The sequence below is a fragment of the Lycorma delicatula genome, chromosome 2 (assembly GCF_047948215.1).
Source record: "Lycorma delicatula isolate Av1 chromosome 2, ASM4794821v1, whole genome shotgun sequence".
NCBI lineage: Eukaryota > Metazoa > Arthropoda > Insecta > Hemiptera > Fulgoridae > Lycorma > Lycorma delicatula.
In genome coordinates this window covers 219,730,108-219,754,307 of record NC_134456.1, presented here as the reverse complement: position 1 = coordinate 219,754,307, position 24,200 = coordinate 219,730,108, and the positions used below count along the sequence as shown (strand labels likewise).

The 24,200-nt window shown below is 36.4% G+C and overlaps 1 protein-coding gene across 1 annotated transcript in view; it reads right to left on the bottom strand.

Annotated features, from left to right (window-relative positions):
• The window catches only part of LOC142320375 (hydrocephalus-inducing protein homolog), a 64,973-nt gene that overhangs the window by 10,513 nt on the left and 30,260 nt on the right, over positions 1-24,200 (bottom strand). Inside the window, exons 7-9 of the mRNA XM_075358081.1 lie at positions 20,058-20,208; positions 10,715-10,948; positions 5,333-5,560 (exon numbers count right to left, since the gene is read on the bottom strand). Coding sequence (XP_075214196.1) covers positions 5,333-5,560; positions 10,715-10,948; positions 20,058-20,208 — 613 coding nt within the window. The remainder of the gene's footprint in view (positions 1-5,332; positions 5,561-10,714; positions 10,949-20,057; positions 20,209-24,200) is intronic.

Below are 24,200 nucleotides of genomic sequence, written 5' to 3'. Positions count from 1 at the left end.
AGGAGTTCTGCTTTTAAACTGTTTTCTGCAAAGTGGATATTTTTTTATTGCAGCCATAAAGAGATTTCTTGTTTCCTCCAACTGTTTGGAATATTTTCCAGTTTCACACCGTGGTATGGAGCATTGTCCATTACAACATATTATTTTTGACAATATTTTTCCAAACCACTTCCTAGAAATGTTCATGTCATCATGGTAGTCTCCATGAGACTACCATGATGGACTACCTTGGATTAAAAACGAGTAATCCGCTCTCTAAAAATCCATTTTCATTGACTATATGTACAACAACTAATCGCTTTCCTTTATTTTTTAGAGATTGCAGGCCCCTGTTTAAGCTTGACAGAAATGCTGTTTTTACTGTGTGTCATATCACACCAAATTCTTGAATTGGTGTGGCCTTCCTTTACCCATGTCTCATCCAAATGAAACATACTTCTTTTTTTTCAATAATTTGCTATTTTTTAAAAAAAAATTATGCCATCAAATTATGATCTCTTCTTGATCAACAATTACACTTTTTCTATTTCTTTTACTAAATTTAAAATCTATCGACAACAGTAATTTATACAAATTAGTGCGTCCAATCTTTGGTAAACTCTTGTCACAGTTTATTACAGCCAGTAGTTTTTTAAGGTTGGTATTTCATTTCGAAAAAATAAATTTTGTATAGTCAATCTAATAATAATGATACTTTGACATTTTTGTGAAATTCATCCCATTTTCCTAGCACAGGTTTTCCACGTTTTCTATTTTTAACAGTAGTTTCTACCTTTCCTTTGCTATTTATTTCAGTTCGTAATCTATTACTACTAACCGACACACCAGTTAATTCAGAAGTAAGTTTCACTACTTCTTCTTTAACCTTCTCCCATCACAATGATCTGCGAAAATATGTTGGTATCTGATTGCCTCCCTTCATAGTCTTATGCTACCCTCTTGTGAACAAAATTTCAAAAAATTATATTATATTAAAGAGATTTAACAGATTCTGACAAAAAAAAAACGTTACGATTGAATATTTTTTATGCCTGTAACAACAAAAAAATTGAAACAGTACAAAAATGATAATTTAATTCCAGAATTGTTTTTGCGCATTTCTACCGCGTTTTTTTTTTAGCGAAATTTTTTTTTTTTTTGCTGTGATTATGAAACATAGTTTGCTGATTTTAAAAATAATAGTTTCAAGCAAATCGGCTGAAAATTGGGTAAAATATGATGAAAAATCCGTGTCATAAATCACAAATTAATTAGCATATCAATTTCGAGAAAATTTTTAGTTATTTATTTTTTCTTAGCGTTACATATAATGTAAATCTTTTTTTAAAAATTATAAGACTTCCTAAGAGCATTTATTACGTGAAAAATTTTTTTTACAACAGAGCATTGCTATTACACGCCAGGGGCGTAATAAAATTCATTAAACGCATAAATTATTACCCCAGTTATTACAAGATAAACACAGTTATTTTTTATGTTACTATGTATATAAAATCGTAATATATATATATATATATATTAAAATAAGAAATTGTGAGCGCCCACTAGTTTTTACTCCAACACATAAAAAAATTGCTATATTTTTTATGGGAGATTCCCCAAAAAAACAAAAGAATGAAATAAATGACAAATAAATAAATAACCTAAACAAATAAAATGAAGTAATAAATTTATAAATAAAAAGCACTTACCCCTAGTTGGTGATATTTTGGGGTGTGTGATACACGAGAAAGCATCCGTCTATGCAGAGTGGTACCTCACAAGCCACACACTTCCAGACTGATCTTGCGCGAATGCCGTTTGTAGAGCACACAACGCATTGTCTAAGACTGTTTGGTCCCTCACGTTTAGGAAAATGACTTGCTTCACTACTTTTAATACGTAACAATTCACGATTTCTTACATCAGATCCTCGTGCAGAAAATCCCGTAGGAGATGATGAAACAAGCCCTTTCAAAACCATCTGAAGGATTGGTTCTTTCCCATCTTATTGACTGACTTGTAAGCCGTATAAGCATTGACAAGGAGCATATAAAAAATGTGGAAAAAAAGTCCATTTTGTGATGCGCCTATGTAAGCAATAGCTGAAGACAGACGAACAGATAGATCAACAGCCCCCCTGCAATTATTATACTCTGCAATCATTACAGGTTTCACGACATTTTCTGTACCGTGAATTGTTACGCTGTATTTACTTCAGCAGGCCTATGAATAGAAGACAGAAGAGTGTTACCATTCGCGTCATTGAATAGAATAGAAGATATTCCAGCCAGTGTCGTACGACAGGCTAACCGGTATCTGGTCAAACCTAATCGTTTATGTCTGTTTCGTGTGAATTCAGCTGGCATTCCAGCACGATTGTCTCAAGCTGTTCCACAAGCTAGAATTCCCACATCTTTCAGTCGTCGATATAATTGCAGGGATGAAAAAAAATTGTCCATATACAAATGATATCCACAATTTTCATAACCTGCAATTAGATTGATAACTGTACGTTCAGTAATGGTTTCGTTTACATTTAGTTCCTCTCGTTGTCTCCCGAGATATACACTCATATCGAATGTGTACCCAGAATTATCGCAAAGTCTGTAAAGCTTTATCCCAAAGCGCTTTCGTTTACTAGGTATATACTGTCGAAAAAAGACTGTACCCTTGTAGACGCATAAAACCTCATCAACTACGATTTGTTGTCGTGGATTACAGAGTTCACGAGATTTCTGACGTGCAATTTCAAATATTTCGCGTATTCTCCAGAGACGGTCATAGTTACCAGTTTGCATTTCTGATTCTATTGGTGGATTCTAGTAAGTGAAGTGTGAATACTTCAAAATATGAAGAAAGACAGTTCTCGGTAATGTATTCCCAAACCAAGCGATACGGGAAACCTCGTCAGTTGACCAGTATTCTTGTAAAGTGTGTCTTACAGTATGACCCATTTCCAGGATGATTGCAAAGAAACGTTTCATCTGATCAAGATTAACGTCACCTTGAATTCTGTCCTTAGGTAATGGTCCATCAGGTCTACGGCTTTGAAAATACAAATTAGTTTGTAATGTTACTTTTTCAAGGATAGCCCCAAAAAACAACATAAATACGGCAAACGGCGTCTGCCCATGAATACGGGGATCAGGAATATATTCAGGCACATTCTGTAAATTCCTACGACGCTTCTTAGGCCGACCTCTCTAACGAGCAGCGGATTTAACCAAAAAGTCGGTATTCTTTACAAATGCACCTGGTTCCGGACCCGTAAAAGGCAAACTGTTTAATGTGCCATATTTACACCTATCAGTACAAACTAACCAGGGATTTCCAAGAACCGGCAGACGACCTTCCAACTCGTAACCTTCGTCATCTGTAACTGTTTCGTCATTTTGGGCCCGGTCAGTTGGATTTTCTTGTAACTCCGCCGTGTCAAGTTCCTCATCTTGGAGAGGAAACTCAACAGCTGGTTGCATTTCAACATCTAACTGCACTGGAGAACGATAATGGATTTCATGAAATAAATTATCGTTTCCTTCAGCAGGTGGATGTAGAACTGAACCGGCTACATTTATTTCCTGCTCCGTATCAGTATCATTACTCGAATGACCTGGATCGTCATCGTCGCTACTAAAATTCAGGAGATGCGGTTCCGAAAAATCGAAACCCCTAATTTCAGTATTTTTGATGTCGTCCAAGCCCTCAAGGTCGTCACTGTCATTTTCGTCATAATCTGAAAGTCCTTCGTCAAGAGAAAACCTAATCTGTTCGTCATTCATTGTCTCGATAAAAAAAAAATTACGGCAAATAAAAAAAATCACAAATTTAAAAAAAACGCCCAATAAGTGAAAAAAATCGCGCTGAATAAAAAACAACCGATGTAATTTTGAAAAAAAAAATGAAATAATATATTACCACTTGCAAGGGAACGACGGTATGCGACAATAAAAACTAACTGCAGCTGTACGCAGGTAATAACTCGTCCTCACACTATAAAGTAACCTATGTTAGTAAGTGAAAGTAGATTCAGAAAACTACGTTTTACAAAAATCCCCACCACTCAAAAGGCTATTCAGATTGACAGAAAACAATTTTTACTGTATACTGTTATTCATTACGAATCGGTATGTTACATGTTTACCGATATCTTTTGTCAGAAAAGATATTTATAGACCTCAAGTAAAAGTGATGTATTTATGACTACAAATTCCTTCTTTTTTTTGTGTATGCCGTATATTATAATTTATTATGTGTTTCAATACATCGATACGTTGCTACGAAGATAAGCTATTTTTGTAAATAATAAATAAATCCATACTCGTCATAGCAATTATAATACACAAGTCACACACATACAAGCATATTTCTGAGAAAAAAATGGTCATATTCTTTCTAGCCTAAATAAAACACTTTACATCGTCGTTCAAATTGTGTAATAAAACTGATTCCTTTGTGAATATAAAACAAAATAACTGACTTAGATGCCATATAAAATGATTTTGTAACAGGTTTTAAAACTGACGCCGTACATAACCAGTTCCAAGACTAAATTACCTGAAAAGGTTAACCAATGTAGGATTTTCCTCCAATAGTTGATTTAACAGGTTTAAATCATCACTTCCCAAATGTTTTCCTTTTCTGTGCTTATTAAAAGAAGTTTTGAATTATCAGCCATATTGATAAACTATTCGAATACACACACATACAGGCTAATCACATTATCAAATCTAATCAGTAATAATTGCACAGTAAATAAACTGCACAATAATCACACAATAACTGAATGTACACAGTCATACATACCAAAAAAAAGTACTGAAACACAAAATGCAATTGAAAGAAAATTAAAACTATCCAGTGTGGAATAAGAAAATTTATACTGTTATTTTGAAGTATGAGGTCTATTTCATTTTATGGCATATATTTTCAAAACTCATTTTTTCTTGAGATGTCCGAGGCAGAGAAAGATCATACATGGCGGGATTAAACTTAAGATAATTTCAAGCCATAGCTTTTTCTGGTAATTATACTGTAATAAGATTGATTTAAATTTTTCAACTTATGATATCTCCTGAGCAAGATAGTAAACTATCTTGTTTTTTATTTTTATTAATTTCTTCTCCATCATTGATTCTGTAGAACCCGGTCAGGAGGCTACTAATGAATTTTGGTTTTCTGTCTGAAAACCAGACAAGTTTTGTTGCAGCAAAAACCTTATGATATTATTAATCAAGATTTCAAATTTTTTCATTTGTTTTTTTTAATTTATACACAATTTCTCAGTATCTGTTGATGATGATAGTTTTTTAACTTGCTTTTATCAATTATAAATGTATAAAATTTAACATACCATACAAACAAATTCAGTTTTGACAGTTGACATATTAATCACATCCAAAGGTACAGTCACATTTCTTCCTATTTCTGCAGATATCACAATAGTATCTTCAGGAACAGGGTTGCCAGCATTCAGTAACAGTTTGTATGGGAATGGACCTAACGCTTCACTTAAAACTGATATCAATATTTCACGACCAGTTTCAGGAAATAATGGTGTGTATAATATTACTATTTCTCCCTGAAAATTAAAGTAAAAATACATTAATTTAATATTATCAAGTTCTGTATATATATTAAAACATTTTTAACAAATTCTATAAAATATATCAAAAAACCAGTAATCAGAAGCCATCTTTCACTTCAAAATTACAGAAAAATGATTAAGCAAATTCAAAAGTTCATTATAAATTAACTTTCCAGTTTTTCTTGAAATTTCAAACTTTTTGAAGTTGCATTAATAAAAAAAACAAAACTCTGTTGAACTTTTTTATTTAGTTTTTTTATTTAAGAATTTAAGAATGCCTACAAGCGCCCATGATGATGATGAAGTAGAGTGTGTATACGAAGAGATTGATGAAGCAATTAAACACGTAAAAGGAGATGAAAATTTAATAATAGTTGGAGATTGAAATGCAAGCATTGGAAAAGGCAAGGAAGGAAATATAGTGGGTGGGTGAATACGGGCTGGGCAAAAGGAATGAAAGAGGGGACCGACTTACAGAATTTTGCACGAAGTATAATTTAGTAATTGCCAACACCCAATTTAAAAATCATAATAGAAGAATATACACTTGGAAAAAGCCAGGCGATACTGGAAGGTATCAGATAGATTATATCATGGTTAAGCAAAGATTTAGAAATCAACTCGTTGACTGCAAAACTTACCCTGGAGCAGACATTGATAGCGACCATAATTTGGTGATAATGAAATGTAGATTGGGGTTTAAAAACCTGAAGAAAAGGTGTCAGATGAATCGGTGGAATTTAGAGTTCAAAAAAAGTGTTATAGTCATGATACCAAAGAAAGCAGGGGCAGATAAATGTGAAGAATACAGAACAATTAGTTTAACTAGTCATGCATCAAAAATCTTAACTAGAATTTTATACAGAAGAATTGAGAGGAGAGTGGAAGAAGTGTTAGGAGAAGACCAATTTGGTTTCAGGAAAAGTATAGGGACAAGGGAAGCAATTTTAGGCCTCAGATTAATAGTAAAAGGAAGATTAAAGAAAAACAAACCAACATACTTGGCGTTTATAGACCTAGAAAAGGCTTTCGATAACGTAGACTGGAATAAAATGTTCAGCATTTTAAAAAAATTAGGGTTCAAATACAGAGATAGAAGAACAATTGCTAACATGTACAGGAACCAAACAGCAACAATAACAATTGAAGAACATAAGAAAGAAGCCCTAATAAGAAAGGGAGTCCAACAAGGATGTTCCCTATCTCCGTTACTTTTTAATCTTTACATGGAACTAGCAGTTAATGATGTTAAAGAACAATTTAGATTCGGAGTAACAGTACAAGGTGAAAAGATAAAGATGCTACGATTTGCTGATGATATAGTGATTCTAGCCGAGAGTAAAAAGGATTTAGAAGAAACAATGAACGGCATAGATGAAGTCCTACGCAAGAACTATCGCATGAAAATAAACAAGAACAAAACAAAAGTAATGAAATGTAGTAGAAATAACAAAGATGGACCGCTGAATGTGAAAGTAGGAGGAGAAAAGATTATGGAGGCAGAAGAATTTTGTTATTTGGGAAGTAAAATTACTAAAGATGAACGAAGCAGGAGCGTTATAAAATGCCGAATAGCACAAGCTAAACGAGCCTTCAGTAAGAAATATAATTTGTTTACATCAAAAATTAATTTAAATGTCAGGAAAAGATTTTTGAAAGTGTATGTTTGGAGTGTCGCTTTATATGGAAGTGAAACTTGGACAATCGGAGTATCTGAGAAGAAAAGATTAGAAGCTTTTGAAATGTGGTGCTATAGGAGAATGTTAAAAATCAGATGGGTGGATAAAGTGACAAATGAAGAGGTATTGCGGCAAATAGATGAAGAAAGAAGCATTTGGAAAAATATAGTTAAAAGAAGAGACAGACTTATAGGCCACATACTAAGGCATCCTGGAATAGTCGCTTTAATATTGGAAGGACAGGTAGAAGGGAAAAATTGTGTAGGCAGGCCACGTTTGGAGTATGTAAAACAAATTGTTGGGGATGTAGGATGTAGAGGGTATACTGAAATGAAACGACTAGCACTAGATAGGGAATCTTGGAGAGCTGCATCAAACCAGTCAAATGACTGAAGACAAAAAAAAAAAATTTAAGAATTGAATAAAAATTATATATATATTTTTTTATTTTGTACTTTTTTCTTATGCAATTTTTATTATTAACATTTTTTTTCTGGGTGAAAAATGCTTCCGCATTATCATCGCCCAAACACAATATATTTGTTGTAATAAACAAAGATATATCTATTTATATCTCAGTTAAAGCAATAAAATAACCAAACCATCAGTTTTACAGCGATTGGCATGAATAGCTGAAACTCACTACAGTAATCAAAATACTTGAATGTAAACAGATAGCCCTAAGAAACCATAAACATAATACATTTTATTATCCCCTAGAATAGTTTACATGTTAGCCACTATATTAAACTTGCAATGCAATGACGCATAACAGATACAATCCACAAGGATGTGGTGCCCTGTTAGCTGGCAGTCGCAGTGAGCACATAAGAGTGCATCCATATGCATCATCAGATATCTATGAGTAAGCCTAGTGTGCCTATTCGTAAGCAGCAGATAATAACCTCATCTCGATGGTTATTACTGCATGAGGAGATCCACGGTGATAGTGTTCCTAATTGGACAAAGTTTATTATTATTCATGGTACCATTCTATTCACTTTGCACTCATCGTAAATTAACCTCTTCAGGAAACAGATAAGATAATTAGAAGCAATGCAATTGGTAAAAGGAGGCTGGAAACAAGCCTCCTTTGCCGCACTATCTGCATGCTCATTGCCTGAAATTCCTATATGGCTGGGATCCAGCAGAAACTCACTATTGTATTACATCTAGTCATTTGCCAAATAACACACTGAATCTCACAAACAATAGGATGTCTGGAGTACAAGTCACTAATCACCTGTGATTCGAGAAAAGTCAATGGGATTCGAGAAAATAAGTACATCTCAAAATGTTGGGCTAACTATACCTTAAGATCTTACTAATAGCACACAGTTCTGCAATGAAAATACTGGAGATGCTGTGGAGGCCAAACACTTATGTTCTGTAGCTTACTGCAAAAGCACAGCCAACAAAATTAACATTTTTAGAGCCATCTGTATAAACTGTAACATCAGTTACAGTTGCTGTGTGGCTGTTTATAATATTATAACATTTCTTTCACAAAATAACCGAATTTGTGTTCTTTTTATTCTATTGACAAAGATCAAAGCAGTAATTAATGAAAGAAGGTCGCCAAGCAGGGCAATAACATGGAACAACAGTAAGGACTGGAGGTAATTGTTGTATATTTAGAGCTGAGAAAACATGCTGAGCTCTGATGCTTATTGGAGCAGTAGATCTCTGCTGTTCCTGATATCGATAAAACGCTGGATGGAGAATACTGCTCAAAGGTTGGATGAGTTGGTTGTGCTTTAATCTGAGCCACATAGGAGTGTATCATTTGCTTCCGCCTATTCGAAAGAGATGGGTCACCACTGTTCACCAGTAGAGTTACCACGGGGCTTAAGCGAAAAGCACCTGTGGCAAGAGGGATGAATGAATGATGAACTGCATCCTTAGAGTGGTGGCCTGATCTGACAAATAGGCTATGCAGCCATAGTCCAAGCGAGAACGGACCAGAGCTCGGTAGTAATGCAACATGCATATACAAATGGCTCCCCAATGGGTATTAGATAAAACTCTCAGCATGTCTAACATCTTTAGATATTTTACCTTCAGCTCCTTAAAATGTGTTACCCATGTTAGTCGTTGGTCTAACCACATTTCTTGAAAACTAACCTGTTAAAAAATAAAATCTATAGTTTTTATTTTTCTGCTTTATTTTTATTCAATGTATCGGTAGATTTATAAAAAGAAATACTTCCTGCATGAAAAAAAAATCCCAGAATAAAAGTAAAAGTGGCATACATAAACTGAATGTAGGATCCTTTTACATTTCCTTCTGAGAAATGTGAAAAAATTGAAAAAAGTAATACTGCAAAATATTCTTCTGAGAGGGTCTAAGTTCTGACCCTCTAACCTCTCTATTTAACCTTTAACCCTCTCATTTAAGGGTCTAACAGGTTTAACCAAATTTTAGCTGCAATTTTGTTGCTACAGCATAAATTGATAACATAATCACTTGTGACGATTGTATCATAACTAAGAAGAATGCTAATTCTATGTGCTAATCTGAATATCTCTTTCAATGATACACAACATACATTGTCAAGGAGATGTCAGACAAGATTGTCAGTGCTAACAGCAAATATCTTTAAAGCATATTGTAGCATTGTGAAATTGTATAAAATGGTATGCCCTAACCTGGTTTGCCTCAAGCATACATAGTAAAGAATAACTTCCTTACAGCTATTTTTATGCACTTTGATTTCTGACAATATCTTATTATTACCTGCAGTTTATTGTCAACAATTGGGGGTCAGACTGCCATCAACCAATGATTCATGAATTATATGCAAGTAGAATGAATTAGAATGGATTACAAACTCCATGATAGAAATGAGTGCAAAATTTATGGTCATATGTAGGCTTATTTATTGCCTAGGATTTCAAAGCGGCTAAAATTCAGTAGAAACTGATTCTTGTATTGCAGTTGCTGCTGAAAGTTTCATTTACTGACCTACAACATAATACTTAGTTTGTCTCACATTTTTTTCATTTATTCTTCTACTTCATTTTCTTTTTAACAATATTTGTAAATCATGTTGAAGGTTACAGTGTTAAAATACAAAAATAAATTGAAATTTGGCAAAAGTCATCCATAATGTGGTGTAATAGTATCTTTAAAGTATTCAGCTAAGATGTAAATACATTAGTCTTATGATACAGAGCAATATGTAAACTTTCTGACCGAGCACAAATTCTCACCTGCCTACTTAGTACTTTGTTTATATCTATCAATTATGTAGAAGTTAATATTTGAATTTTTAATCTTTCGTATGGAATATTTAAATATTTCTATTTTGAACAAAAAGTAATGTACATAAACTACTCTTAACAAAGTACAAGTAATCATTACACAATTTTAAATAAATAAACAATACAAGTAATTTGGTATTGCACTGTATTATAAATTAACTACAACTGCTGCATTTGTATTAATTATAATTTGAAAGTTGAGTACCTTTTGAAGGCCTTCGATAGTAACAGGTGACTCCTGTGCTGTTATGCTCAGTTCACTAGAAGATAAGTGGAATTTCAGAGGCTTAGACAAGGGATTAATCAGTGGAATAGTCTGATAAGTAGTCAAGCGAACTCGTGTTTTTAATGTGTACGTTGCCAGATCCAAAGGAGGAACAACATTCACCCTTATATCAAACCACATATATTGCTGAAGAGATTCATTAGTAAAATATATCTGGAACAAACATATCTACTCGTAACATAAATTATTACAATGGTATTGTACTGAAACTACTAGTCAAACATAGGTGATTGATGTAGTTTTAGAATTATTTTAACAAACTTTGCATCTTTTCTGTTTGATTCCATGTAAATCTCAGTTTTATACTAAAAATAAGCTTAATATTGTTCCATTTTATCTTCAAAAAACTAATTTCAACTTTTAAAACAATGTCATACTTTTCAGAGGTTTGGAAATTATAAAGAACTGAAGGACAAAGCATTATTTGCAGCATTATCAAATGGTATGAGATAGTCATCTGGGATTTGCCTCAAGCATATATAGTATAGAATAACTTCCTTACAGCCATTTTTATGCACTTGATTTCTATGACAATATCTTTAATGACCTGCAGTTTTTTGTCCACAAAGAAAGGAAAGTGTCAAACTGAAACGAAATAATTAATTGGTTTAAATCACTGGTGGGGGAAATTTTTCAAAGATGGAATAATTAAGCTAATAGAACAATAAGAAAAATGTGTTACAGTGAATGGTGACTATGTGGGGAAAATAATACAATAATATATCTTTATTGTTTATTTTAATATATTAAAATTTTTTCTTTGTCATTTTGTTTTTATATGAAAACAGTAATTAAAAAAAAATGTTTCATACACGTAGGATATCTAACAAACAGTCTCGATATTTATAGTCTTCAGGTCATATCTTGGATTTGATTAGGATATCTGTAATACATATTTAGGCTATGAGATTTATACACCTACAAAACAACCATGAATGCCAAATGGAGCATATTAAGAAGTCCAAATGTGAGTAATGTTATGATTGCAAGATTATGTAACAGACATTTCTTATAGTACTTTTAAGTCTCATGTAAATTATGTACAATTATTAAAATAAATCACTATCACTAATTAATGTATTTCAATAATTTATACACTATTTTTAATAAAATACTAATAGTATAATAACATTTACATAATTGAATAATATATCTTGAACAATAAAAGTAATTAAAAATTGAGTGGCATCTCAATTTTTAATTAAGTTGCTATGAACTGGCTGGATACAGTAGGGGCACTGGCATTAGTATTTTCATTAATACTGATAGGACAAGGGAAGCAAAGAAGAAAATTAGAAATTATTTCCACTTTTTTCAGTCAAAATTTATTTACCTGTTTAACCAATAAGAAAATTTAAAAATCTTCAAATGAACCTTGATCTAAAAGATTTATTTTTTGAGATATGATTTAAATGTGTAGCTTTATAAATCATATTGGCCCTTTATTGAAGTGATGTCCAAAAAAGAATATCCTGCCAGATATCCTAGTGATCTTGCCACGCCTGCTCCAAGCAAAATCTCTCAAGGACTGTATCCAGTCCTTAATAGAGTGCCTCACGACTGTACTGTCTAGGTATGGTTAGGCCCACGCTCAGGCTATTGCAGTGGAACGCCAACTCAGTGGTAGGCAAGACGGCAGAACTCTGCCGTCTGGCCGAGGATCTACTGGTGGACGTGATACTGTTGTCTGAGACGTGCTTGAACCCAAACAAGCAACTGACCCTTCGGAACTATTTTTCATATAGGACGGATAGGCCAGTACGACCCGGACACCGTTCCACCGGCGGAACCGCGGTTTTAGTCCACATTCGCCATATACATACACGAGTTGACCTTCATACCAACGTGATGGAACAGACGTGTGTGCATGTGGAGCATCTGGGCACGGTGTATCGTCTGGTTTCGGCTTATAACAAGCCGAACACAGCGATAACCGGTGCAGATCTGGATGCCGTTCTGGAAAATTGGGATGGGCCCATGATACTCATGGGCGACCTGAATGCCAAACACGTGTCTTGGAACAGCAATCTGACAACCGCAAATGGCAGATTGTTGTACGAAAGGGCGCGAGCCCGCCGTTTAGTCGTCGTAGGCCCTGAGGTGCCCACATTCGTTCATCAAACAGGCAGATCGAAGCCTGATGTGCTGGATATCGCAGTCTGAATGCGGTAACACTCCCTGATTGAAACGATAGAAGACCTCAGCTCGGACCACTCCCCTGTCTTGTTGGAACTGGGCCAAGCAGGGGTGGCCGAGACCCTCCGCCTATACCCCGAAGGTCAGTCAACTGAAAAAGGTTCTACGAAACTCTCCACCGGCGCATCCTGGGCTCCTGACCACCCCGGAGAAAATCGACGACACTGTCGAGCGCGTAACTTCGTCTATGACCGAGGCCTTGTCAGGCAGCACTACGGCGAAAACCCCCAGATTTGTTCGCAACGATCTCCCTCCTCATATCTCTAACGTCATAGCAGAGAAACGGCGATGGAGGAGGAGATATCGAATCACCCTGTCCCCCGATGATAAATGGGCTTTTTATAATCAAACGGACAGGGTGAAACAATTGCTGACAAGACACCGAGAGGATTCGTGGAACGAATACCTCGCCTCGGTCTCTGACGACATCTCCTCGGTGTTCAGGCTGAACAGGAGACTACGAGAACCAACCCGCCACCCGGTTGTAGGGCAACGATGTTTCCTGGCGTATTCGGAGGCGGAGAGGGTGGAGGTTTTCGCCAATACATTGGAGGATCAATTTACTCCGAACACCCCTCCCACCACGAACGACGAGCACACAACCGAACTGGAGTCCTTTCTTGTAGATTATTCCTCACAGGTGGAGGACGCCCCACTCGAAATAAACCAAGTCACTGAAGCGGAAGTCTCCGCAGCTATTAAGGCCACAAGCCCCGACAAGGCTCCGGGTGTCGACGGAATCAGCGCCCGCGCATTCCGGAACATACCGGCCGCCGTAATAACAACTATTTCGGTGATATTCACATCGATATTGTACGTTGGATATTTCCCGAATTGTTGGAAAACGGCAAAGGTGGTATGTCTACCCAAACCTGGGAAAAGTTTACTCCTTCCCCGGAATTATAGGCCAATCTCATTGTTACCAGTATTGTCTAAGTTGTTCGAGAGGATTTTTCTGAAAAAACTGAGGCGATACATGGGTGGGGGGGGGAGAAGTGCGGCCGGAGCAATTTCGGTTCAGGGAGGGTCACTCGACGACCCTGCAACTGGTAAAAATAATAGATGGCCTTCTCGGAGGCCTGAACAGGAAAGCGGTAACTGCAGCCGTTTTTCTGGATGTGGCCACAGTCTTTGACAAAGTTTGGCATAGCGGGTTGCTATATAAATTAGCGCGATCGACGACTCCTTGCCGCTATGTCAGACTGATACGGTCACTGATACTGATACGGTCGTGCGTGTGGGGGAAACGATTTCCTCCACCAGAGAAATAGCCGTTGGAGTTCCCCAAGGAGCAGTGCTTTCTCCCTTTCTGTACACTTTGTACATAAACGATATGCTGCTGTCGGAAGGGGGTAAAAACGGCCTTTTATGCAGACGACATGGCGTATTTTTACGAATCCGTAAATGTGGATTACGCGGTCTAGAGGCTCCAAAGGCAATTGGTCTTAGTGGAGCCGTGGTTCGAAATGTGGAGAATCAGAGACAACGGTGACAAATCGGTGGCCGTGATGTTCACATACAAGACACGTGCACCGGCCAGGCAGCTGGAAATCTCAGGGGAGAAAATCCCTTTTGAGAAAACAGTTAAGTACCTGGAAGTAGTCTTGGACAGGCGGCTTACCTTCGGGGAACATGTTAACTATGTGACCCGGAGGGCTAAGGCTACCAGGGCCTCACTATACTTAGTACTGAACAGTGCCAGCCCATACCCACTGGCAGCTAAATTTCTCATTTTTCGGCTGTACGTACTGCCTTCTTGGACATATCCGGGGTGGATAACTTGTGGTGGCCCTCTGCCTTGTTTCAATTGCAGATGCGTGGTTGCACGCGGGATGAAATTAGGACTCTCTCGAGTTACTTCAGCGAAAGAACTGTTGTCCTTCGTGACGGCAGTTCGCAAGTAGGAAAGACCCTGTCAAAAGGATGTCCACAAGGCAGTGTATTAGGTCCACTCGTCTGGACCATCGAGTTTGACTCTCTCATGCGGCTACGTTTGCCCGGTGGCTGTCGAATTGTGGCTTATGCCGACGATGGGCTGCTGCTAATTGAGGGTGGTTCGCGTGCTGAGATTGAGCTCAGAGCGGTACAGGCATGTAGGGTTTTGCGGTTGTAGAGTCTTCAGCATAAGATGGTTTTCAGTGCGGAGAAAACCACTATGATGTTTTTGAAGGGCCGTCTAGCTGCAACTCGCCATCCGCGGGTTGTGATGGACGGTCGTTCAATTAGGTATGTCCCCTTCAAAAATATCTGGGTACTATCCTTGATGAGAGGCTTCTCTTCAAGGAGCACCTGCAGTATGTGGCGAAGAAGGCAGTTGATGCTTTCTTCGGCGTCCGTAGAGTAGTCCATTCCGATTGGGGGTTGAATTTCCGTACCATGCGGATTCTTTACAAAGGTGTTTGCGAGGCCATAATGTTGTACGCTGCGCCCGTCTGGGCTCATCGTTTGCGGTACCAATGTTATAGGGACATTCTATTACGAGCCCAGCGTCTTCTTTTATTCGCGGTTGTCGGCGGTTACATACAGGACTGTCTCGCGAGAGGCAGTAACTGTGATTGCAGGCATCAAACCTGTGGATATTTCGGCTACGGAACGTAGCCAGCGGTATGTTGCAAAGAAGGGAGGCCTTCTTACTTCAGGGCGTATGCGTGAGATCGAAGACTAAGGTTTTGACTCTTGGCAAGATAGGTGGAACGATTCTTTAACAGGTCGTTATACGCATGGTATATTCCCCAATGTTAGAGAGTTGCGAGCGGTTAGCTGGGTATCCCCCAATCGGCACACGACGCAGTTCCTCTCCGGACATGGTGCCTTTAGGGATAAATTGGCTAGGTTTAGGTTGGTTGATTACGGCTTCTGTCCGGACTGTAGGGTCGATGACATCGTGGACCATGTCCTACACATATGTCCCCGGTACGAAGCTGAGCGTACCAGAGTTACTAGGGAACTCGAGAGAGTAAACTCTGTTTTGGATCTACAAGTCAACTGGAGGACTCGTAGAGAGTGGACAATAGTTGCTGGCTTCCTTCGCTTCCTCGCCCTGAGCAGGACTGCCGAAGGGATTTAGTAGGTGATAGGGACCGCCTGGGCAGTTGACTGGCCGAAGGTAGGCGCTTAAGGCAGCGTGCCTCGGTTAGAATAATTGGTGTTATTTTGTTGGAGTAAAGCTGTCGGCGGAGTTGCGGCCGCTGCCAACGGGCATGGTTATCCTTGTCCCGGGGGGTGCGGGGGTCGCGCTTCGACGAGGGCATTTTGTGAGCTAACGACACAGTCGGCGGGGCGTCTCTGGGTGCAGCTTCGGCGGTATGCAGCAGCGTTTCGGCGGCGGTAACGAAAGATGGTGAATGTCACGCGGGACTCCGCGATGGAGCTGTGTGGGAATAGGCGTTAATTCTCCTCTCCCGGGCAGACCGAAGCGGAGTCAGTTAGGAAACTCATTTCGAGTAATAAGCGGGGTTCTTAAGGGAACAAGGTCTAAATTTAGCTGTGTTAAACTTTAGTGGGAAAGTTTGTTATAGTGGTAGTTTGCTCGGATCTGAGACATTCGATAATTGGCTCAATAAGGTTAGTGCTAGGCGCGGGGTCTTCATTCCGCGGTTAGGCTTCTAGCTTAGTTCCTGAGGACGACGTGGTAGCTGCAGGTGTCCGTTGTATTCTTTCTGAAGGCATAAACACGTAAAACTATCTCGGGGTGAACTTTACCGATGCAGATGTCCCTCGGGGCATCTGCATCGGTGGCATCTCTGCGGGGCCTGGACTGAAAGCTGTGGTGCGCAATCAGTTTGAGGGCGAGAAGATGTCCTCCGTTAAAGCCACTACTGGCTAGGAACGGAGGGGGTGGTGTAGCGACCGGACACGCTACGAGGAGGGATCTTCTCCCCTCGGGGTGGGGGGAGGGGAGTCGGTATGTACGTACTGCCGATTCTGACATATGCTTACCCGACATGGGGAGCATTGTTGAGCTCCACGCTTCAAAAGAAGATTGAGGCCGTCCAAAATGTAGCGTTGCGGACGATATTTGGAGCTCCGTGGTTCGTCAGAAATTCCACTCTCCGATACGACGCGAGACTTCAAACCGTGTCCGAAGTGGGGGTGGTGCAGGCTGTTCGGGAGAGCGGCCGTGTCCGAACACGGTCATCTTCGGGACATCTACCGAGAGGACCCAACACTTCAAGGTGCAAGGAAGCGGCCTCACGTCGTATTGGACGAAACACTGTGAGGATGTGAGCGGAGCCGAGGATCGAGAAACCAGGCTTAGGGGGCTCTATCGCGTGAGCTACAACCGGAATAACGCGTTAGAAAAGTGTCCGGAATCGCGAGTGAACATTTTTAGTGTGAATTATAATACGAATTAACGAGCTGTACCGTCTCGCTGAGAGACAATGAAAGGCGGTAAGTTTTTTTTTTAAGATTAACAACTACCGCACCGACAATTCTGCAAAACTGGAGCCTTGCCACAATGCCGACAGAAGTAAGGAATCGAATAAACGCCGTTTGGCGTCGGGAATGCGCGGTTTTTTTCGCGTGAGAGATTTGTGCCCCCTATTCAATATATATAATACAGCTTGAATATTGATATTAATATCAGAGATGTATATGTTTGGCGCCCACCGGCAGAGTGAAGGGAAATCCCTTTTCTTTTTATCCTATCCACCACAAAATAAAACTAATAATAAACTTTACTTTTTTTCGTGTGTGTGTTCTGTTTCTTATGTTCCAGATATCACACCTACGACAGCCAACAAAACTGGTTTCTTCACTGCGGCCACGCGGTCCCCCCAAACCCTTCCTGGACACACGTGTGTCTGGAAGATTAGTATTATGTAGTGTGAGCAATCTGCTCTTACTTCTTTGACAACAGGCATTCGCCGCTCCCAAACCGCGATCGCGAGTCAGTTTTTACCAAAATTGTAAGTTCCCTATCTCCTTTCCTTTCAAGAAAGAAGAAGTGGGAACGAGCCCAGCAGCCACCGACAGTATAGAAGAACGAAGAGAGAAGAAACCTGCACTTTCCCCCGTTCAGCCCTTCGGGGCCACGGGATCATCAAGGTTACTGTTATGTAATTTCGGTTACTGCCAAGTCTCGGAAAGTGCAGGCCAAAGAAGAACGAAGAGGTTATCTGAAGAAGAAGAAGACCCACTACGCGACCCGTTGTCACGGACAGTAGTCCGGAAAAGAGCCCAGCAGAGATGCAACATGAAGGGCAGCCATTGAAGAAGCGGATGAAGATCTTCTCATTATCCATTCCTTAAAATAACTTTATACTTACAATTAATTAAATTAAATTAAATCAGCAATTGCAACTCCATCCGGAGAAGGGGCGCATTGCTCCCTCCAAACAATTAGTGCCCCGTTGTGGCGTATTCCTGCTAGCCTATGAAGCGTTAGCATCGAAAGGACTTCAGTGGACGGTCTGAAGGGGAATTACATTGGGAGGTCAGGTTTTAAAAGCCTAGTCTCCCGTGGTTGGACCCAGAAATGGGTTTGAGAACGCTGGTCCAAACGGATATGGAATGTTAATAAATCCGTCCATAAAATATTAAAACTTAGACCCGTCATTAAAAATAAACTCTTAAACACGCCCGATTACAGAATCATACAGCAGCAAGGGACACTGCCCAGGCTCTGCGATTCGAAGGGAGAATTTTTTGTGAAACTCCCGCCACCTTTGCATTCCATTCCATTCCAATATGGCATGGCACCACATCTTGTTGGAACACTCTCTTACTTTGTGGGAATTTCTTTTGAAGTTGCATCACAACCCTTTCCTTCAAAATTTTGATAAATCCATCACTTTTCAACATACCATCTACTGGAATCATTGAACAAGGGGCTTTATTAAATGTGAAACAATACCAAACATTTTTTTTCTGGGTATGTTTAACTGATTGTTCAATATTAGTCAGTGATGTATTTTCATCTGATGCTTTTCTAACGTATGAAACCCTTTGCCCTTGAACATAAAAATCAGTCTCGAAAAACATAACATTTTTTCAGTAGCAAGTGCTTTGGCCCTCAAGGGCCTTTTTTTATACATTGCTGGTGTTAAAAGCTGGTTTTTAACTGACTGATGAGCTTTCCCTCCAGCTGCAAGAAGTTAGCATATAAGAGTTGCCACATGTTAATCTGTTCTACTAGCTACCAGTTCTGAATTTAAGACCACAGCAGATAATTTTGGATCAAGTTCAGTTTTTCTCACAAATAACTGATCCTATGTTGGAATAAATTTTCTTTTATGGCCACATTTGTCTTTCCTTTGAGGTGAAACAGAACCAGTTTTTTAAAATTGTTTTAAAATAGCATTCACTGTCCATAGTCAAATAGCACACTCAGAAGCTATTTGTTGTTGTGTCTTACTAGTATGCACAGAAAGAGAAACAATTTTGATTGCTTTCTTGGAGTTATGTCCATTGTTATACATTCCAGACACACAGAACAAAAAAATATGAAAATATTATTTTATAAAAAAAAAATGAAATAAACTTTCACAAAATACTATTTATAATATGAAAATTGCTAAATAACCACAGAACAATAACCTAACATTACACAGACAACTTAAAGAATAGGTGTGGTCAAGCAGTGTAGCAAAAATATAGAAATAAACAAAAAATTCCCTCTGTTTGGATTCATTTGCACGCTTCTGTATATAATATACATTTTTTCACTAGAGATACTAATCTTAGAACATAATAAGTAATCAGCAAAATATGCTATTATGATTAACGTGTAAAACATGTACTTATGATGTTTATCTACATTCATACATCAATTTAACATTATGTACTTCCTCAGGCTATCTTGTTATAATATGAATACTTGCTTTACTAAAAAAAAGATAATATGAATCAAGAGACCAAAAAAATAGAAACAGTTTGAAACAAGAATTAATGTACGACTAATGATACAACAACCATTACGTAAACTCAACTGAACTACAAAGGCAGGTAACTAACTATATGATTAAATTTTATAAAACTATATGATTAAATTTTATACAGTTTACTCCATGAATATGTGATTAATAATCACTTATTAAAAAATAAGTAAATATAAAAATAATACCTTTAGTTTAACTTTGCTTTCCCTATAACAATGGAGACTCAAATTATAAATTCTGTTCTGTGATGCTCCAACATCAATGTACTTACTACCTGACAATGTAAATATAGGATCAGGATTACCTTTCTCAATTACTTCTGACGACATTACAAATCTGTATCATAGAAATTACATATTCTTATTTTAATAAATTATATATACATATAAATAAATGTTAATTTATTGCCATCAACAAAATACATTAAAATTCAATACAATACTAACATTATAATTTTAAAAACAAATACAATTTTGTTGAATTCACTTATGCTAAAAAAAAAAATAAAAATATTATTCTTTTATAAATTTATTAAGCAAATAATATATTATTTTGGCTTCACCAGCAAAAGGTACGAGACCTTGTCTAGTAGTGAAAGCATTTATTTAGTTATAATAATAGCTATAATAATATATAGCTAATGTTATAATAATAGTTATAATAGATCAGACCTGTAAGTCGATAAAATAAAAATAAAAATGTTGAAAATGCTGTACTTAGTTCAAGAGCATAAAAAGAATACAGCAGCTAAATTGTAATTTTAGCAATAATTAAGGATTAAACGTTTTGACAAAAAAAAAAATTAAGAAAAAAATTAGTTAAAATATTAAATTTCTTGCGACTGTAACTTCAAGTTTCATGGTGTCTTTGTAAACTTTAAATAGATGAAATTAATTCCTACATGAAAAATAAAAATAAATGAAGATATGAACCATGCACAAAAGAGAAAAAAATAAGCTTGTCTCTGGAAATCTCTGCATCAAAGGGGGAAATCTTGCTAACACAAGTGGTCATCTACTCAATGAGATGAGAGAAGGCAACACAGAAGATTGGAGTGAGGATTAGGAAAATCTATCTAACTTTGTCATACAGATGTTGAAGATGTCCTTAAAAAAAATCTAAGAAAAACAATTATCCTTATGTCTTGAGAAGATCGAAGCTCAAACTGGAGAAATTAATGACCTTTAGTGGGAAAATGAAGACTTACATCGCACTGTTCCCAAATTACAACAATATTCCAGAATTGCCTTGAATTACATAATTACCCCATGGATAAAAGCAAAGACCTTCCGAGTGTAGTTAAGACGGTTGTTAATACTCTAGGATATAACATCATGGACTGAAAAATCGATAACTGCAACAAACCTCTGATAATACTGAAAAAAATTTACAAGAAGAATAGACAAAGAGAAAAAATTACTAAGAAGAAGAATTAAATGAGATTTTTCGATGTGTCACTTAAATATTTCATCTGATCCATGTATATCTACATGAAAGCATCTCTGGAAAGAATGAAAGTGCTAGGACTGACAAGTACAGTGAAAAGTGAGTTTTAAATATATGTGGATCTGGAATAGCAAAATCATGATGAAAGCAGAAGGTCAGATAGCAGCTATTGTACTACAAATGATTAAAGATTTGAATAAGTTAAGTTAAATAAGTTTCAATATATAACACGCTAACATAAGTATGACATAAATAAGAATTTTTGATTCCTTTATTGCTATACTACTAACCTGTGAACAATGATGATCTATTACTTCATTCAGTCCAAAACCATCGAAGTATGAGAGAAAATTTTGATTTTTTTTTGCTTGAAATTTAACTATAAACCTATATGTATCGTGTTAACTGAGACTTGAATTTACAGTGGCAAATTGAAACTTTACTCTACTGAGAATTAGAACTACTATTCTGTTTGCAATGATGATTACAGATCTGACAGAATTGCAATTTATGTAAAACAAAGATGTTAAAGTTCAGTCTGAAAAAAATATGCTTGTTACTGCATATTGTTAAAAAGTTAATTTTTCGATAAATGAAAGTAAAACTTGTATTATTGTTATGTATAGATTTCATAACATGCCGGTCTAGAAGAAATAAAATATCCTACTACTTAAGATAATGTTATTGTTATAAAAGCTATATTAATATCAACCTTCTGAAATCAAACAGTAATAGACAAGTATAGATTTATATTTAGTTTTGGTTTTGATTCCCTTGTGATGAACCAGCATGAGACAATGTGAATAACTGTAGACCTATTGCCCTGTTATCTGTATTTGAAAAAATCAGGAAAAAGCTAATTAAAAATAGGCTTACTAAATATTTTTTGTCAAAAATATTCTAGGTTTAGAAAATGACTAAACATAGAGGATGCTATGTCAAAAGTGTTGATGTATATTTATAATGAAGTAAACAAGAAATGTGCATGTATTTCTTGATATCAGAAAGGCGTTTCATACTGTTGATGACAAAATTCTATTAAATAAGCTCCGTAATGCAGGAGTCAGAGGAGTGTGTAACAACAACTAATTTGGGAGTTTCCTCTCAGATAGAACCCATCAAGTCAAAACAGGTAATAATTTTAAGTACAAGCAGATCGTTAAATGTGCAGTCTTTCAGGGCTCTGCCCTCTCGTCGGAACTATTCCTGGTGTCTGGGGGATGATAACGGGAAGTGTTTTTGCTCAGAAGAAAAATAGTTAATAGCTATCTCCAAAACATCAACCTGTGGTTTCAAAGTTAAAGCTTCAAATATAAATGTAAATAAAACTAAAATAATTATATTTAATTTAAGAACTATTTCAGTTAATCACTACTATTTCAAATGAACACCATAAATTGCAAAACTATCAAACAGTGACTATAACAGAATCAGGAAGTGGATAGTGTGAAATATTTGGACATAGTGATTGATTCCAAGTTGCAAACCATACAGTGAAATTAAAGAAAGAACTTAAAGAATTTTATTTATAATCTCTGCCCAGAGTATACTGTTATAAAATTAATATATTACACTTTAATTGAAAGTTGACTTCAATATGGAATATCAATTTGGGGAGGAACCTATTACTTTATATTAATGCTAGGACAAAAATATAGCAAGAGAACTATTCCCAAAAATCCTCAAACATTTAATTCCTTACCCATTTTCAGGGAATGACACCTCTTACCCCCTTTGATACTTTTACTTCTGTAAGACTCTGGTAATATTTTATATAAAAATTGGCCAGCAGGAACAAAACTACATTTGCACTGCTTACAATATGCAAACATGCAGCACATCAAATTGCCCAAACCAAACAAAGAGATTTTCTGTAAAATTTCTCTTTTTTATTGCAACTCAAATTTTCAGTGAAATCCCTGTAGACATTAAACAATTAAAAATAATTACAAAATCTAAATCGACATTAAAAAGATGGCTATTCAAAGAGGATGATTATATTGAAAGTTTCTTTTCAAAAATAAGTTAAATTATCAAAGAATTAGATATATTCAAAGTATAAATAAGATATATTTTGAATATAAATGAGATTATAAAGTATATGTAAGGTAAGTTTAAATAAGTTAAGTATAATGAAGTCAAGTACATTAAAATGAATAAAGTAAATAATTATCAGAAGTATAAATTATCATACTCCAAACTACGAATAATTTTACACCACTATTATTACTACTTTTCTGTCTTTCAAAAAGTTGTACATTATTAATACAATAGCACCTAAAAATTCAATTATAAAATAATAATTAATAATTATTATTATATAATAATTTTCACATTTGTTGAGTTATAAAAATGGAAACTCCCACATATGATTTCCTCAGGAGCACCTAGTTCTCATTCTTTTGCAATTTAAAAAATCATATCAATAATGTGTTAGGTAATTAATGATTTGATCTTAATTTAATTCATCCATGTTATGTTAAAAGTGTCATTAGGTTTTTCATATACTACAGTCTTGTAGTCATACCATCAAATTCCATAAATATTTTATCGCTTGAACAAAGTCTGCGTTTAATATGTTTTTATTATTTTTTGCATTCTAAAGCGCTCAAGTGAGAAACTAGTTCCCCTCCCCAAACTGAAAATATATTGTAATACTGATTGTACAAATGCAAAATATATTAATTTTATTTCATTTACTTTAATATTGATTTCAGTTTTTAGAATAAGTAAGCAGAAGAATAATTTCAGTTTTTTACAAATAAATTAAGTATGAGCTTCCCATTTTAAATTTTCACCTATAACTATCCCAAAATATTTCTGACATTTAACTTTTTTCAATAACTGGTTTTTATATGTACGAGTAGAGGCACTGCTACAAT